Source organism: Furipterus horrens, unplaced genomic scaffold (genome assembly GCF_987537825.1).
Source record: "Furipterus horrens unplaced genomic scaffold, mFurHor1.1.pri manual_scaffold_2, whole genome shotgun sequence".
Taxonomy (NCBI): domain Eukaryota; kingdom Metazoa; phylum Chordata; class Mammalia; order Chiroptera; family Furipteridae; genus Furipterus; species Furipterus horrens.
In genome coordinates, this window is record NW_028327172.1 from 31,087,732 (window position 1) to 31,105,801 (window position 18,070).

General features: G+C 45.1%; 1 protein-coding gene across 2 annotated transcripts in view; it reads right to left on the reverse strand.

Moving 5' to 3' along the window:
• NAV2 (neuron navigator 2) overlaps nt 1-18,070 on the reverse strand; it is a 363,747-nt gene that overhangs the window by 150,274 nt on the left and 195,403 nt on the right. For both annotated transcript variants that reach the window (XM_090263202.1, XM_090263193.1), the window contains 2 exons: nt 5,494-6,595; nt 449-561 (listed from right to left, as the gene is read on the reverse strand). In XM_090263202.1, coding sequence (XP_090119328.1) covers nt 449-561; nt 5,494-6,595 — 1,215 coding nt within the window. The remainder of the gene's footprint in view (nt 1-448; nt 562-5,493; nt 6,596-18,070) is intronic.

The following is an 18,070-nucleotide window of genomic DNA, read 5'->3' on the forward strand; positions in this document are numbered from 1 at the left end:
ACCATGCTATAATCTTTCCAATTAATAGAGGATGCTATGAACAATGTCCAATCAGTACTTCCATAAAGGAAGGGGAAAAAAATCTACGTTTTGAGTCCCAACTCTTGTTGGGAAGTGACTTTCTCTGAAGAGTAAACAAGGAGATTCAAAGTTAAGTGTCAGAGCAGCCCAGTGCCCCTGCATGAATGAAATGGAATATATCTTAAAAGATGATTTGCCAACAGGTAAGAGACTTATTCACAATTCTTGGGAGGAGGAAATAGATTGTATGAGAGAGAGAACAGGAAAGAAAGGGGAGAAAATGATAAGAGGAAAAAAATAAATTTGTTTAGCTCATCAATCAATGCCATAGTAAACCAACTTCCAGTCATGCTGGATCCATGCCCTTCCAGCAGGCGGTTACACGACACCGCCAACAGACACGGCGTTTCTGGGGCTGCGTACTCACCAGTGAGTTCTTCCAGAGCAGGCTGTCCACTCTTGGAGTAGTGGCTGGGCTCCATGCTCACGCCCGCGGAGCTGGACTCGGCGGTGACATTCCCTTCCGTGTCTGTCTGGGACCTTCACACACAAACCAAAGCAGAGACACTTGTCATGAGCGGTAACACCCCCATCTGGACCACTGCAGTCTTCCCATAGCACCCCCATCACCTCCTTCAGCAAGAAGCTTTAGAACAGAGCAGACCAGCAGACTGACCCTAAATAATTCATTAGCACATGTGGAGCAATGTCCTAGACACAGAGAGAGCCACCGAACTGTAAAGGATGGAATATTCATCACCCGATCGGAGGGTCTCCCATCCGTCACTGCGGAACGCTCCTCTGAATCCCCATCGGGGCGCTCGGTCTGGCCAGAAAAAATGCTGGGGAATACTGGGTAGTTTGAATCATTTAGCTCATGCCAAGTAGCAACTTCTAAGTAACCAGCAACACCAGCAAGTCAAGCATAAGATGACTCCATTAACAGCCCCCATCCCCCTCGCCCCCCCACCCCGCCCCGCCCTCTTGGCATGGCTTCTTTGAAAAGGTGAATGTAAAGCCAGTCAAGACTGCATGCCAAGCAGGTGTGTTTGCCCTCCAGGTCTCTGATTCAGAGCTCAGATCTCTGACATGAAAGGTCTCATTGATCATTATTTCAACACTTGACTGAAATGTGTACTTCCCCAAACTTTCTCCTTGTCCTTATTTGTCAAGCAAATTGAGGCAACTGCTTCGTGCAATGTGTCCTTGCCATAACTACCTCTGTTCATTTAGGCATAGCATGCCAGTGTGTAACTACACTCAGATGCATTTCCCTGGGTGTAACATTATTAATTCATTAGCGTCCTGAGCTAATTCAACCAGATTTCACTCTCTATGAAGAAAGCGTTTGCCAGGAACGAGAACAGTCTTAAATGTGGGGGATATGCTGGTAAACCTCAAGTCATCCATCTATTTATACTTCCTCCCTTTGGCCCCAAGCCTTCAGTTCCCATTTCTGGTCATCTTTATCTTTAAAGGATTTTCCTATTCCCAGTGGTCCTCTCTGTCCCCGGGCAGGAGGCCAAGCGCTCATCTCTGCCCCGGCCCTAGGAGTGCTCTGTAAACAGTTATGCTGCCTCCAGCCAGGAGGGGGTGGGGGTTGTAAATGGCAGCCAGGTGTAGAAACCAGTCCACAGATTTATCCTGATTGGTATGCATCATATTTTAAAGCTTTTGAATTCATTTCAACATTTAAAAATCAGATTTCACAAGGAATGGCTGGATTTCTGCCTTCCCCAGTAAAAATAAGTCTGGAAAGACTGAGCTTCACCTGCTGGTGCCAAGTAGTGGCTGCTGCCCCCCTACAGGCATGGAGTTCCCTCTGCCACAGTCCTGCTCATCCTGAGACTCCCATAGATACTGCCTTTGGGGGCCCAATCTGGCATCTGAATTTATAACCTCTGTTCTAGACTGTGCCTAGGTCTGGCCCACTCCTCACCATCCTCCACTGATCTTGGTGATGCTGATATGATCATATCATCCTCTGATTCAAGGCCTCCAATGGTTTCCCATTTCCCACAGAATAAGGTCTAGACTCCTTGTCATGGCAGAAGATGGCCTACATCATGCAAGTCTTCCTTCATTTCCAGCCCTTCTCCTACCATTCCTGCCCATACACACAGCCCTGCCCTCGGCTCCACCCACATGAGGCTTCTCTCTCTCCCCAGATCACACCACGCCCTTAGCGATTTTGTCTTTGTAGTTATTGTGACTCCTGCCTATGGGCCCTGCCTCTCTTTCTTCCTTAGTTTGCTCCTAATCTGCCTTTGAGAAGATGAAAATTCCCACATCATCTTGACCTGGAAGCCTTCCCTGACTCTGCCAGCTGATCACTCCACCCACCCTCCTTATTCTCCCGGTGGCTGTGTGTGACAACGGGATGGAATTAATAAATCTTCCCTCACCTAGACTGAGCTCTGAAGGCAAAGACTGGTTCTTTTGATATGTACACCTAAGAATATGATCTGCTTAAGCTCATATGCTGAGCAGGCAGTCAAGGCAGGATACATGTGTTGAATGGATAGATGAGAACATTTTAAGTCTAGAAGGATGCTGGGCAGCAGAAGGAAATCTGTAACTTGATAGCCACGCACATCTAAGTCACTTCACCTCTGAATTGCAGGGCCCTCATCTGTGCAGAGGGAACAGCAGTGACCTCTCCTGGCTGCTGTAAAAATCACATGTGGCATGACACAGAAACAGTGAAACTGTTGATAAATGTAATTCATTCTGAGTGATCTTGGAGATATGTGATCTTCCTTTTTACCCCTTAGTTAAATCACTAACACGGAGAGGTTCTGTGGAGAGCACTGCAGGTTATGTACAGTGAGCCATGAACTTGAGAGAGCGTTTTAAAGCACAAAGGAAGTCTACACCATTTAAAAAACTTCTTTCATCTAGTCCAAGCTCCCCACTTTAGAGAGGGAGACAATCCAGTTCAAAGGGATTCTGTGATTTGCAGGGCCAAGGCAGTGTGGGGGTGAACAACATTCTCCTTAGATAGCCTTGGGGTTCGACTCTAGCTATTTTGGCTGTTAGCTCTCTGACTTAGCAAGTTAGTTAATTACTCTAAGCCTCAGTTTTGCTCAGCTATAGAATGAGGATTTCAAAAAAGGTAGGCAGCTCCTAGAAATGTGGGAGTAAGTAAATGAGCTAAGGCATTGAAAAGCTCTTAGCGGGGTCTCTGCACACTGTAGGTGCACACTTAATAGTGGTGCCTGTGGCCAGGTCTCAAGACCACCCAGGGTGCTGCAGAAAGGAAAGAGTCGAAGGGACTCCTGTCTCAGTGCTCTGTTTCCTAGCCTCTTCCCTGGATCACCTGGATAAGAAAGTTCCTTTGAGGGGCACCAGGACATCAGTCAGGGTAGGCTGAACATGGGGCTTTTTAGATACACATGGCATTTTCTCCTTTCTCCTACTTGTCAGACACTTGCTCTTTATCATAAAGAGTTTTACCTCTCATAAAAAAAGCTTGGCCCTGGCTGGTGTGGCTCAGTGGATTGAGTGCCAGCCTGTGAACCAAAGGGCTGGGGTTCAATTCTAATCAGGGCACCTGCCTGGGTTGTGGGCCAGGTCCCAGCTGGGGGTGTGTCAGAGGCAACCACACATTGATCTTTCTCCTCCTCTCTTTCTCTCTCCCTTCCCTTCTCTCTAAAAATAAATAAAATCTTTTAAAAAATAATAAAAAGCTTGAAAATTTTGAAAAAGGTTAAATATTTTATAATCTTTTAAAAGCTTAGCCAAAAAAGAAAAAAAAGAGGGGGCATGAGACTGATGGTGATCAAAGACTGTATGTATTTTACTTTTGAAAATACAAACCAAGAATCTGTAAACAGCTGCCTGAGTATGCATTACCTCAAGACCGTGAATGTTACTGGAATGATAAACATTTCATGGGGAGCGATTCAGCTGCCTCCATGGTTCAGAGATCTATTGTATTAAAAGCTGTGCGTGTAGACGGGCGCTGAGTCATTATCTAAGCCTTGGCATTCTTCTCAGGACTGTTAGCTGAGCTGATGATATGATTTAATAAGAAGATGACTGGCTCCCAGTTAAAAAGGTCTAGCATGACCCTCGTTAAAGGAGAGGGTGAGCAGAGGAAAAGGGAAGAGGGACGAGGCAAGGCTTGACATTCCCTCGCTGGTTGGACCTGGCTGGCTTTACTCTGACATCACCCAAACCAGGAATAACAACAGTCCCTTAGAAGACAACTCAGGCAGGGAGAGGGGGAAGGGGCAAGAGTCTATGCATATGAACAGCTATGTAAATACACATGTGCATATGTGCATGTGCATTTTATATACAAACATGTACTGGTGCTCACACTTACACGTGACTGCCGGTGCATGTCCATACCTTGGGGTGTCTGAGTATGTGTGTACAGCTGTGTATATATATATGTACTTAGGGTAGAAGCTCTAAAACGAAGCCTAGAATATGAACTCCAGTCATTCAATCCTTAGTCCCCTTTTGCTGTGTAGAGGTATTAGTTATCATTCAACTGTGTGGTGTGGTCAAAGACGCCACACGTCTGAAGCACGGGACCAAGTTCACTATTGTGAGCAAAGCTCTGAGACTTCCTTAAGATCAGTGCTGGGGAGGGGGGGGGGCTTCCATCCACCTAGAGAGGACTCATCCACATGTAACCAGTGGCACCCGGACCCGGTGTCTGCATTCTGCCAAGGCGTATGGTGTGGCCTGAGCAGCCAGAGGATCTCATGAGGCCAGAACCACACAGAGCAAGCAGCACTTGGCTCCACATATGTTCCTATGGATGTGCTTCTGTCGGAGACAAGAGAAACTGAGCGACAGATAACAGACAGAAGGGCAGTCAGATACAAACACCCAGGCTTGTCTCCTCGCCACAACCTGGGTTCTTCTGTTTTTCTAGAACTGGTCCCTCCTCGCCACTCCCCTTCTCCCTCACCCTGTTCTCTTCTCTAACATCCCAGCATACAGCAGGGACTGGAAACCCACTTCCTGTGTGTGCTGTGGTAACAAACTGTGAGGATCTGGAAGTTCAAGTGTTAATACCTCCGTGAAAAGAAGTCTCAGTTATTCAGCAAGGGGGTTTCTGTGTTTGGCACTTTTTAAAGTATGTTCAGGATGCATCAGGACGGATGCTGGAGCCTGTCTGGTGATACCAAACCACCTCTCACATTTCTGCTCATGCTGCTGCTGCTTCTGAAATGCCCCAAGTCCCCACAGACCTGGTGAATTCGTTCTGATTCAGCTCAAATTTTACCTCCTCTCTTGAGCCCCCTCGGCCCATCCACCAAGCCCTGCTGTATTAATTGTCCCCTCAGGCACACTGTGCGTAGTACCTCTATTAGGAGCTCAGCCCTGGTGCCTTAGCTGTTGGCTTACATGTTCCTGGAGGGCAGTCCTGACTCCTGCCCTCCGTTACCCAGAAGCCACCAGAAAGGCTCCTTTGCCCAATGGCCCAGGAAGCAGGGGGGTGGCTGCTCCTACCTGTACAGGAAAGGCGCGACCGTGGCAGTGTTGGGGTGACTGTATTGCTGCTGGGGCTGAGGTAGCTGAACACTGACGGTATTGCTTCCTGTGGTCTGGGTGGTCCCGACGGACCCACTGACAGTCTGGCTGCTGATGCTGTGGTTCAGGGTGGTCCCTCCTGGACCTTTTCCTTCCGAGGATGCCAGGCTGGAGGAGGAACTGGAGTGTCTGCCGTCCAGCTGGGGCTTCTGCTGGGGGAGCCCCGAGCTTGGCTTCCCACCCCGGCTCCGCTCCCCCTCCTTGGAAGGGGCAGGGGCACTTGGGGATTTCCCGGGCATGCTCTTCATCCCTGGTTTTGGTATTCCACTGAGGGAAGGGGCCGGGGCCTCCTTCTTGGCACTGCTGAGCTTGCCCCCTTTGGGGATGAAGCTGGCGATCTTGGAGGACTTTTTCGGCATCTCGGCCACCACTGCCCCGCTGGGGTCTTCTTTGGGCCCCTCTCTGAGGTCCGGCTTCTCTGCCACAGAGGCTCTTTTGGTGAGGTCCTTGCTTTTTTCCTTTTCCTTTTCCCGCTGCTGTTTCTCCTTTTCCTTCTCATTGCCTTTCGGGGAACTCTTCTTGGTGGTCAGCGCCCGGCTGAAGGTTCTCTGGGCGATGCCCTTGAGTGCGATCTTGGGGCTGCTGGAAGCGGGGCCTGCCATGGAGGGTGGGCGGCCGGTGGCCTCCATCTCTTCGCTCTCTTCCACACTGGACAGAGTCTCCAGACGCTCACAGCTGGTGTCCCGCGACCCTGGGCCCTCACCCGCCTTGGAAACCGCCTTGCTGTTGAAAAGTTTTAGTTTTTCCAGCATAGACTTCTGATTGTTGGGCGCTGGCTTCAAGGCTTCGGGGCTGGGCCTGGGGGCCTCGGGCATGGGCTGCTTGACCGAGAGCATGGACGATGTGGCGCTGTGCTTCACGCTGATGGACTTGCTGCGCCAGGGCTTGGTGGCAGCGCTGGGCTGGGGGATGGCGGAGGAGGCACTGCAATTAGCGAGGGTGGGCCCGCTGCCACTCTCCAAAGCAGCAGGTGCATTTTCGCTCATTCCAGGGTGGGAGGAGACTGGGCTTGCCAATGGCTCTGCAGAGACAGGGAAGAGAAGGAAACCTGAATTACACCTGTAGACCTGCACTGAAGAAGGGGAGGGTCGGCCATGGTTACCTAGCCAACCACTCCAAACCCAGATACCTTATGGCTCCACTACCTGCTTAGCGCACTACCTGAGGTTAATTTTAAATCCTGCCTTCGCTTCCTCCTGCTCTCAGCCATGCACCATTCACATTTTGGCGTGTGCTGTGCAAAGGCATGCTGATCTTACCATCAGATGTGCACAGAGCACACTTAAGCACTTACATTTATGAAAAAAGAAACAAACTAAAACCTGCACCACCTCGGTGGTGGCACAGGAAAGACGTAGGAAATATCTTCTGTTTTAAATTATTCAGCCCCCAACACCGTTTCCCAGTTATGGGAAACAATTGAGCACAATCCAACTTTAACAAAACAATGTAGCAGAGACATTGAAACAGAACAGGCAAAAAAAAAAAAATAGAGAAGGGCAACCGTGTATAATCTTTACAGAAGAATAATTACCCACAGAAGTTGCTGAGTGCTATCAAAGCAGATCAGTTTTCTCCTATTTTGGCAGTTTTAAAGAGTTACAAACATGGTTCAGACTAGACTTTAAATAAGAAAGACTTTTCAGTATAAACTGTGCACATGGCTTCACTGCAGGCAAGAAAACACACAGGTTATCTGAAAGTCAAGGCTTTCCCTTTGGCGCTCAGGGATTATTTCCCCGGCCAGCCTCTTTCCTCAGAAAAGCCTCAGCATATTTCCACACTAGAACTGGAATTATTCTGGGAAGGGCGGGTTCCCAGCTGGAGTTCTGCTCGCCACCAAGGCGGCCCCTATCACAGACGTGAATGCTGCAGCGCCCTTCGTCGGAAGCACCCAGAGCCATGCAGCTCCATCTGCTTTGCGAGGGCAGCTGTCAAGCTGAAGTGGCGGGGAAGGCAGGTCGCGGCTGAGCCCAGTGCCCGCGCCCAGCCCGTGCACAGCCCGTGCCCGCCCGCTGCACACAACAGACGGGACGCAGCACCTCCGCCCCTAGAGCGCACATCCCCGCTTGCAAAGTCACTGTGGTGACACGACTTACCTAGCAGCAGCCACTTTCTCCTGAAACAACTCCCAGAAAAAAATTCTACCAGAGAAGCTGTCCTTCCAAGTGTCACAAGTGTTTTCGGTTAAACCGCTCATGTTTCTAATTAACTTTTGTCATCCGTAACTGCTCCGGTGCCCAGAAGCCTGGCGGGATTAACGGCTGCTGCTTCTGCTCTTTCTTTCTCTGTTTCTTTTTTAAAATACCTATGTTCCGCTGCCTTCTAGCAACAGAGTAAACTGTATACAGAGCAGCTTTTTATGATTTAAAAGTCAACGGCCGCCAAAGCCGTGTGAAGGCAGCCCCTGTGTGGGACACGCGCGCGGAGCAGGGTTGGGGGGGGGGCGGTGTGGGGGGAGCGCTCCGGGCAGAGGAACGGCTTTCCTTCACTCTCAGCTGCTCAGGGAAGCCGCAGCTCCAGGGTGATCCAAAGCAGACCTCCCAATGTTTTAAAAGACATACATCTTTCTGACTTACTGGGGATTTGGGTTTGGGCGGGGGTGGTGATGGAGGGGTGCTGCACAATCCTCCCTAACAAAACTCACGGGGCGTCGCTGGATCTTTTCCTGGGGAGAGCCAGAGACTGGCTCGAAACAGGCTCACGGAACCCACCCACACTGCCAGCCTTTCCAAGGCTCTCCACAGCCTGGAGCTGCTTCCAGAGGGCCGCCTGGGTGTCAGGAGGTAGAGTGCTAGGGGCATCATGAAGAGGAGATTATTGCCTAACTTTCTGAGTGAGGAAACTGAGGCTTAAGGAGGGCTAATGACAGACCCTAAATCATGCAGCTAGAAACAGACATATCAGGGGTTTGAACCCAGGGCCCCTGATGCAGTGCTCCTTTGGGACTGCATCATGGCCACCTCCTTTGATGAAGGGAGCATTTGAACAACCACCACTTAAAATGACTCCAGTGGTCTACAGGTACTACCTTTTCTATTGCATATGACATCCAAGGTGGGGCTTGGAAAGGAGGCAGCCTATACCACAGAGGCCAGCTCTCTGGAGGCAATCCTGATGATCTTCCAATGCCAAGCTCCATTTCTCTTAGGACAGCTGCCTTTCCCTTTACCTGAGCTCAGATCTGGAGCATTCATTCATTCAATATATTCATTCATATCAATAGTCACTCATTCAATGAGCCTCTGGTATGTGCCAGACATTGTTCTAGGCCCTTGGGATATAGCAAACACAGACAAAAGATCCCTGCCTTCCTGAAGTTTACGTTCTAGCAGGGAGGAACAAATGATAGCCAATGTCATTATTAATGAACACATTTATCATTTGTTAGAAAATAAGTGCTAAGGAAAAGGGGGTTTGGGGGTGGGTTGCAACAAAGCTTTTACAGGAACTGCGACGTCACATTCAGAGGCACACACCTCTTTCCTGAAGAAGGTTTAGACACATTCCCCACTGACCATACGTGCATGAATCACCAGACTTCTCTGCTCCAAGGCATTCCTTGGAAACCTTATAAAGCTTCTTTGAAACGGTTTTGACGAGAAATGCCCCTACGTAGCATTTCTGCGGATTTTTAACATTAACATACACAGCTAGAAATTAACCAACAACTAACTAGCTAATGGCTGACCCAGAGTTAAACAGACACCTGGTGTGTCTAAGTGAAATGTGCAGACTAACTAAAAATGTTTGTCTCCTTCAGGAACGTGCCATGTGGAAGACAAGGGCTCATACAATGTAGACAGGATAGACACTCACAGTCACTTCTCAGCCCTGCCAAAGCAGCTCCCAGGAACTCCTACTTGTCTTTCAAATCCCAGCTCAATGCCTTCTCCTTCATCACAATGTCTGAGACCTTAAAGCTGAATGAACTGTCTGGTTTGCATCAGATGAAATTGCTCCCTACTCTGTGTTTCCCTAGGATACTGTCCATACCTCCCCATAAAAGTATTTTGGAGGGCCACCTACTTATATTAGGCACTGGAAATGGAGTTGCATAAAATACAGCTGCTGCCCTATACGAGCTCACTGTCCAAAGGGGCAACAGACCTCAAAAGAGAGCACAGAAACCATGTGAAGGGATGTAAGAGTTGTACAAACTTAAGGACTGGGATCTACTAATTGTTCCTAGTGTTTGGGAAACCTTCATGGAGGAGGTGACTCTTGAGTTTGTCACTCCATGTCTCTGCTATGGGGTGGTTTGATATTCCACTGGTCTGTGAGTTCCTCCAGGACAGACACCCCTCCCTGATTCATCTTTGTGTCCCAGAGCACAGGAAGTGGTCAATACAGTTGACCCCTGAACACCGTGGGGGTTAGGGGTACCAACCCCCACTCCCACAGTTGAAATCACATATAACTTTGATTCCCCCCAAATTTAACTACTAATAGCCTACTGTTGACTAGAAGCTTTACCATTAACACAAGTAGTCAATTAACACGTTTTGTATGTCACATGTATTATATATATTGTATCCTTATGATGAAATAAGCTAGAGAAAAGAAAATATCATTAAAAAATCATAAGGAAGAAAAAATACATTTGTAGTATTTACTGGGGAAAAAATGTATGTGTAAGTGGATCTGCACAGTTCAAACCTGTGTTGCTCAAGGGTCAACTATAAATGGTTTCTGAATTATTGGTTGGTAGTTTTGACATTTGCAAGTCACATTTAAGGCAACAGAGACACAAGATTTGTGATTAGTCATTAGGGTTTTATTAAAACTTTTCAGACTGAACTCAGGGGGAAAACCCAGGATCAGGACTCAGAGCTTCAGAACTCTCACTTGGCATTTAGCCTAGGCTCCCCTACTTAAGAAATCATGGGGACATTTCTGTAAAAGATAGCAGCTGGAGATGACTCTGAACTTGGGTTCTAGAACAGAAGTTCCCTAAGTAGGACACCAAGGCACCAGAGGATCAGATCATCAATACTTTGCACTTATATCATGGCCAGGAGTCCCCTTAATAGTGAAGGGGGCTCCAGGTCATGAGTGGTCTTGTCCAGGTTAACGTGACACGGTCTTGTCATTCCTAAGAGTGTCATACCAGTGATCTCAGATCTTGGCTGGAGCAGCTGCTTGGGGCCTGCTCCTCTTTTGTTGGGAGGCAGCCATTTTTAGCACCAGGGTTCTGAGGTTCATAGCATGAGAGTTTCCTTACCAAGCCTCAAATGTGGTAACTGACAAATGGTGTGGCCCTAGATATACCACTTTGCTCCTCTGAGCCTCTGTCGCCACATTTGTAAAAAAGAGTATGAGCTATTTCTCTGGAGTCCTTTCAGCTCTATTTTTATTCAAATACCAGCAAGTCTCCAAGAGGCCCTGTGAGGCTTGTCCCACTGGGGCCCATGAATGCGGCCCTCACTCACTAAACCCTATCAGTGACCCTGTGCTGTAGCACACAGGTGCTTCTTTATTCTCAGACAGTCCCCTCCACAGTCCTCTTAAGATGTTTATGAATAAATGGATCAAGGTATAGTCAACCTCGAATGAACTGCTAGTATTCTATGAAGCACAGAGGAGAGAGAACAGGGTGAGTTCTTAAAATTAAGAACACTTCTCTCCCTAATAACTGAAAGCTCATTCCTTTTCTCATCTATAGGAATCTCTGTTAGAGCAAAGAATTTAAGAGGGAGAAAGAAGAAAAGCACAAAAGAATGTTCTGGATATCAGTGTTTTCCCAGCAATGATATGTGGCCCACTGAATTAGGTGAGATTATTTTATATGGCACATGGGTGAACACATGTATATTTTAAAAGTTACATATTTACTTGATTGCATATTAGAAAAGATAATTGGCCCATCTATAAATTTGTAGTTTCAGGAATATTAAATGTAGATTTAATCTGAGTTGACTTAAGGAAAATATGAAACAAAAACACAAGTAGTTCACAGATTTGTGAAAGACTTAATTTGGGGAAACACTACTCCATTAAAACAAGAAATACTTATGTTATATTAGATCTTTTTTTTTTGGAAAATGTAATCAACCAAATATAAATCAAATCAGAAGGCCCAAATAAGGACTAGGTTCAAAACTAATCTAAATTGGCTACTTTTCAGAGCTTTATTTCTATGGACTTAAGCATGACATTTTGCTGAGAATGGCCAGATATGGTAACATGACTGGGCCTTGTTTAGCTAAAAATATTTTTTAAAATAATGGCTTTAACAAGTTTTTGACTATTAAACATAGTAAGAATGACAGTTTACATCACACTCAATAAATATAAAAATATCCATATGTCAAGCTGAAAAATATCAAGAAATACGCTTACTATGCAAAAAAATCTCTGATCTATGCTGCTCACAGAGCCCCTGAACAGACTTTCTGACCCACTAATGGATTGTGCCTTCAAGACTGAACATCTCAGCTCTAAAAGACCAGCTTACAAGGTTTACCCACCACCAACTGAAAACCACAGCAAGAAGGAAAAGTCTCATTTGACATATTGCAGACAGGATGCCTTTGAAGAAAAGGCTTTTATTTTATTATTTTTTTAATGGTTTAGGGAGAGCATTAATCCTCCTTTGGGGAGGGGAAAAGTTTGGTTTTTCTGGCAACCAGCCTTAACCTTCCCTGATAGTAACCAAAATACTTCGTCAATGAAAATACTGTCTATTGCAAACAAATAAGCATTTCTTCCTCTCTTCCTACTCGAGGGCCAACACTGGCCCCAGGTCCCTCTGTCCCCAGCTTCTTAGTTCAGACCCAAGTTAGGGAGATGTTGGCGGACTGGTCCCAATGCCAACAGGTACTCAGGGAGCCTATTCTGAGCCTGCTGATCCCACCTACCTCCTGCCACCCTACTGTGATTGTGAACTTGCCCTGGGGAGGTTTCCCGGCCTAAATCTTCTCTGTAATCTCCAGGAAAAGGCCTGATAATTGGGTCTGGGAAAATGTTTGCAATTTCCTATAATTTGTCAAGGTGTCAATCTTGAGCATTCAAATGTGTTAGGGTAATAGGGTAATTGAAACCAGTCCTTTCTTTCTCTCTCTCTCTCTTTCTTAAAGTACATGCACTCCAGGCACACAGACTGGAGATTGTTTTGAATCGCTCAGGTCAATTTCTGTGCAACCCTGTGAGCTACCAGACCACAGCGGGCCACATGACCCTCACCCGGTCCACTCAGTGACTCTGCAGGATTCCTTGAGCCTGGCCAGAGAGGCTTTCTCAGCACTGTTGTGATCAAAGTCTAATATTAAGGACATGGGCTTCAACACTGTCTTCCCTCCAACTCCTTCTTGGAGAGAACCCTTGGAGGTACAAAAAGCAAGATGTGAGAACCACCAAGGAAAGTGAGAAGTATGGAGTGAGAAGAAGCTGGGCTCTGGACTCACATGCTCTAAGAATCTTCTTGGGTCTACAATTTCACAGGCTTCTAGAATCACTCAAGTCAGAATAAAGACAGTGATTTACATAAACAAGTAAAGTATTTTTAATGTTGCTGTTAATTCAATCCCTATCAAAATCCCAATGATTTTTGTTTTTTTGCAGAAATAGAAAAATCCATATGGAATCTCAAGTGACTCCAAATAGCCAAAACAATCTTAAAAAAGAACAAAACTGGAGGTCCCATATGTCCGGATTTCAAAACTTACTACAAAACTATAGTAATCAAATCTGTGTGATACTGGCATATAGACAGACATACAGACCAATGGAGAAGACTAGAGAGCCCAGAAGTAAACCTTTGCATACACAGTCAAATGATTTTCAAGACTATTCAATGGGGTAAGGTGAGTCTTTTCAAGAAGTGGTGCTGGGAAAACTGAATATTCACATGCAAAAAATAAAGTTGGATTCACATCTTACACCATACAAAAATTAACTCAAAATGAATCACAGACCTAAACATAAAAGCTAAAAGTATAAAACTTTTAGAAGAAAATACAGAGCAAAACCTTTATGACACTGGATTTGGCAATGATTTCTTGGATATGATACCAAAGCACAGGCAAAAATAAAATAAAATAAACAGAAAAACATAAGTTAAACTTCTTCAAAATTAAAAATGTTTGTGCATCAAAGGACACTGTCAACAGAGTGAAAAGACAAGCTATGGAATGGGAGAAAATACTTGCAAATCACGTATGTAATAAGGAATTGATATCCAGAATACAAAAAGAACCCCTATAACCCAACAACACAACAAACTGATTAAAAAGATGGGCAAAGGAATTGAAGAGACTTTTCTCCAGAGACAATATCCAAATGTCCAATGTACAATACACACATGAAGAGATGTTCAATAGCATTAATCATCAGGGAATGCAAATCAATACTGCAACAAGATACCACTTCATACCCATCATGATGGCTATTTAAAACAAGTGTTTGTAAGGATGTAAAGAAATGGGAACCTGTGTGCAGTGCTGTGGGAATGTAAGGTAGTGCAGCCACTGTGGAAAACACAATGGCAGTTCCTCAAAGAAATTAAACACTGAATATGATCCAGCAATTCCAATTCTGGGTAAACACCCACAAGAAGTAAAACCAGGTACTTGAACAGATATTTGTACACCCATGTTCACAGCAGCATTACTCACAATAGCCAAAAGTCAAAAGCAACCCAAGTGTCTATCAACGGAGGAACAATAAACAATGAATATTGTTTGAAAAAATGAATGGATAATCTAAATGTATTATATACAAATAATGGGATATCAATCTAGCCTTCAAAAGGAGGAAAATTCTGACACATGCTATATCATGGATGAACCTTGAAGGCATGTAAACTAATCATGAAAAGGCCAATACTATGTAATACCACTATGAGAGGTACCTAAAGTAGTTAAATTCAAAGAGACAATAAGTAGAATGGCAGTTGCCAGGGGCTGGGGGAGAAGGGAATGGAGAGTTAATGTTCTGGGTACAGCGTTTCAATTGGGATGACTAAAAGTTCAGATGGTTGATGGTAATATTGCACAACAATGTGAATGTATCATACTTAATGTCACAGAACTATGTATTTTTAAATGGCTAAAGTGGAGATATTATACTAGGTCTATTTATCACAATAAGAAAAATAGGATTGTATTTGGCTACAAGAAACAGAATTCTGACCAGCAGGGCCTATACAGGAGAAGGGTTCGCTACTTTACTTCCAGTGCTCAGCACAGGCTTTGCATACACAAAGGACTCAATAAATGTAGGTTAATTTTTTTTTTAAGTTTCTCTGTTAGGTTGATGGTTAATGAATCACACACAATTGTAGAGTTTTGAATATCACCACCTTCTTAGTAATATTTTATTCTAGCTTGAAAAACAACTTCTGCTTTAAAGGACTAGCGGTTCTCTTTAATGAATTCTAGCAGGCACGCAAATTACACCAGTTGGCTTTTTCCTCCTGAAATTGGCCATCACCAACTCTCCGGCCAAGCTGTTTCCTTGGATCAGGATGCCTCATTGTCCCCCTCATCACCTCACAACCTTAGCCCTGTCTACCTTCCCTGCCATTTTCTCTGGGAAAACTTCAGAAGCCATGTCTTTTCATCTAAAAAGCCATAAGGCCCTGGCTAGGTCGCTCAGTTGGTTGGAGTGTTGTCCCGTACACCAAAATGTTGCAGTTTGATTCCTGGTCAGGGCACACGCCTCAGTTGCGGGTTCAATCCCTGGTCAGAGTGCGTATGGGAGGCAACTGATTAGTGTTTGATGTTTCTCGCTCTCCCCCCCACCCCCGCACCGCCTCTAAAACTCAATAAACATATCCTCAGGTGAGAATTAAAAAATAAGATATAAAAAATAAATTAAAAAATAGAGCCATAAGTCTCTGTCAGGGCTTCTCTGGGGACCCGGACACTTGTTGCCCTGCATTGTGGTTAACAGTTGCACTTAGCTTACTTACAAGGATGGCTGATGCACATATAGGTGCCCAGAAATCATTGTTAGAAAAATCAAACAAATAAAAACTATTACTCACATTGGATCCATCCATATGGCTTAAAATTAAAATCAGGTGTGCCTGGCTTGTCCTTCTTGGCAAACCAGGCCAGCTGTTCTCTTCAAAGCTAAATGAACTCAAAAGACCAGAAACCTTGGTGATGTTTGTGAGGCTTTTGACACTTTATTGCTCTACGTATGGTAGAAACTTTGCTATACTGGGTCACTGCAAATGTCATGCACAAATTCTCCAGTATCTTGTGAAGGTGTGACCCAAAGCTAATGTGCAGATTGCAAAAAGTGCATTATCATCATAGACTGACGCTGTCTCTTTCCCGCGTGAGCCTCAAAGTTCCCAGTCTTCCTGGTCACTTTTTCACCCCAGGGGAAGTGGGACAAGGCCCTCGACAGCTGGGGCAATTGAAGTTGTGTTTCTCTTTAATGCAGGACGGGGTAATTCATTTTCTTCAATAGCTTATTTTGGAGAAAACCAAGTGAAACTAGGGGTAATGAGGTCACTTGCTTGTCTGTTGGTAACTAAAGAGCAGTAAAAGAAAACAAGGAAGTGTCGTTTTTCCTACACAATTTTCACTACCTTTTCTCCAGTTTCACAAGGTATGTTTCAAAATCCCACTTAATGGCATAGAGAACTGGTAAAGTGAAACAAAGGTTAACCTTGCTGGAAACATTAGTATACAGTTGGGCTTATGTTTGACCTTATAACAGTACCTTAAAAAGAGAATAAATTCTTAAAATCCCACTCTCCCTCCCACACACCCTGTACCTCAAATGGTGCCCTACACACATTTTTGAAATCTTCCCACTTAGCTGGATAAGGAGGCATCATTGGACTTCTGACATTTGAAGGATGATAACTTAAAAATAAAAAAAGGAAGCATTCCTATTCTTTATCTTTCATTTCTTGAAGCCAGATTACCCTCAAAACACCTCCTTCCTCTCTCTTGAACTTATTTGTTCAAAAACCCAAGCAATATGTTTCAGGAGAAAACTTTTGTTTTAATTGGTCGAGTCATTTCTGTATCTTGTACCATATATGGCTATGAAAAAGTACAAAACTGGCTGTAGAAAACCGTCTCCCTTTTTTCAAGGGTGTATGAAATTTCAGCAACATTATAAACACTTGACAGGGGGCACCTGTCATTCTTGCAAGAGGTCACGGTGCCTAGCTAACAGCTCTTTGGCAGAGTGCGGCAGTTGTACACGATGATAAATTCACCCCTCTAAGACACAGTGAGCTAAGGAATTCTGCAGACTGCCCCCCACCCCCTCTAAGATACCAGCCCAATCTCCGTACTTTCTCCCAGGGCAAAGGACTAATACTCCAAGACAGGAGCCTCCAAACCAACGTTAAACCCAAATGCTTTCCACTGAACAACACAAATAGGCTGTAACAGAAAGAAGGGGTTCCAGGGTCACATTTGTTTGGAAAACAGAGGGCTAAACAGAGGTATACCTCATTTTATTGTGGTTTGCTTTACTGTGCTTCAAGGATGTTGCCTTTTTTTTTTTTTTTTTTAAACAAATTGCAGGTAAAACACTTCCTACCCCCAGCAAAAAGATTATGGCTTGCTTTATTGTGACACTCAACTCTATTGCAGTGGTCTGGGACAGAACCCAAAATATCTCCCAGGTACGCCTATGGTAGTCCAATGGTCTTCTTGCCTGCAGGATTTGGCTTGCTTGTACTGGGAATGCCCAAAATGATAATGGGACGAGGGTGTGATTCCTAAGTGTATTTTTGCTGTATAATTGATTTTATGGGATGGCTTAAGAAAATGAACTATTACAGACTGAAATTTGGTAAACACTGTCCTAATGGAGGGGGCAGAATGGGCACATAACATAAATCAGAGAAGACAGCTGTTTAACGGGTAACAGTCATTGACCAGGAGAACTCTGCAAAGGAGAGGAAGATGATGTACCCTCATGATGTACATCTTGGGCATTAAAAATCCTTAATGTGTACCTGTTCCCTTTTATTTCGAAAGGATTAGTAGAAGCTTTTTCACCAAAGCCAATGACTACAAGAAAACAGGAAGTAGGAGTCATGGCTGCACAGGGGCTGCCTATGAAGATGTCTATCAACAGTTAGGCTCACTGCGACTCAGCCCTGGGACATGGCGGCCACAAAAACAGATGTTTTCTTGGCCTGTATTAATACAAGAATAACATTCAGAACAAGGGAGCTGAGGATCTTACCTGGCTGTAAACAGCTTGGATCAGAGCTAGAATGATGAAATCTTCAGAATTTTGGACTTCAAAAGTCTTAAGAGATCTGCTACTTTAAGTCACCCATTTCCCGACAAGCGAACAGAGCCTGGGCAGGTAATGACTTCTCTGGGGTCTTGTGGTCAGTAAAGGGCACAGCTGTTGTTGAACTTAGGTCTATGGAGCTTGTTAACTAAAGTAGCTTTGCTGGTCCTACTCCCAAATCCATCAATTCAGAATATCTGGGGATGGACTCAAGGAGCTGGAGTGTTAGCTAGCTCCCCAGGTGATTGTCATCCATACTGAAGCTCAAAACCAG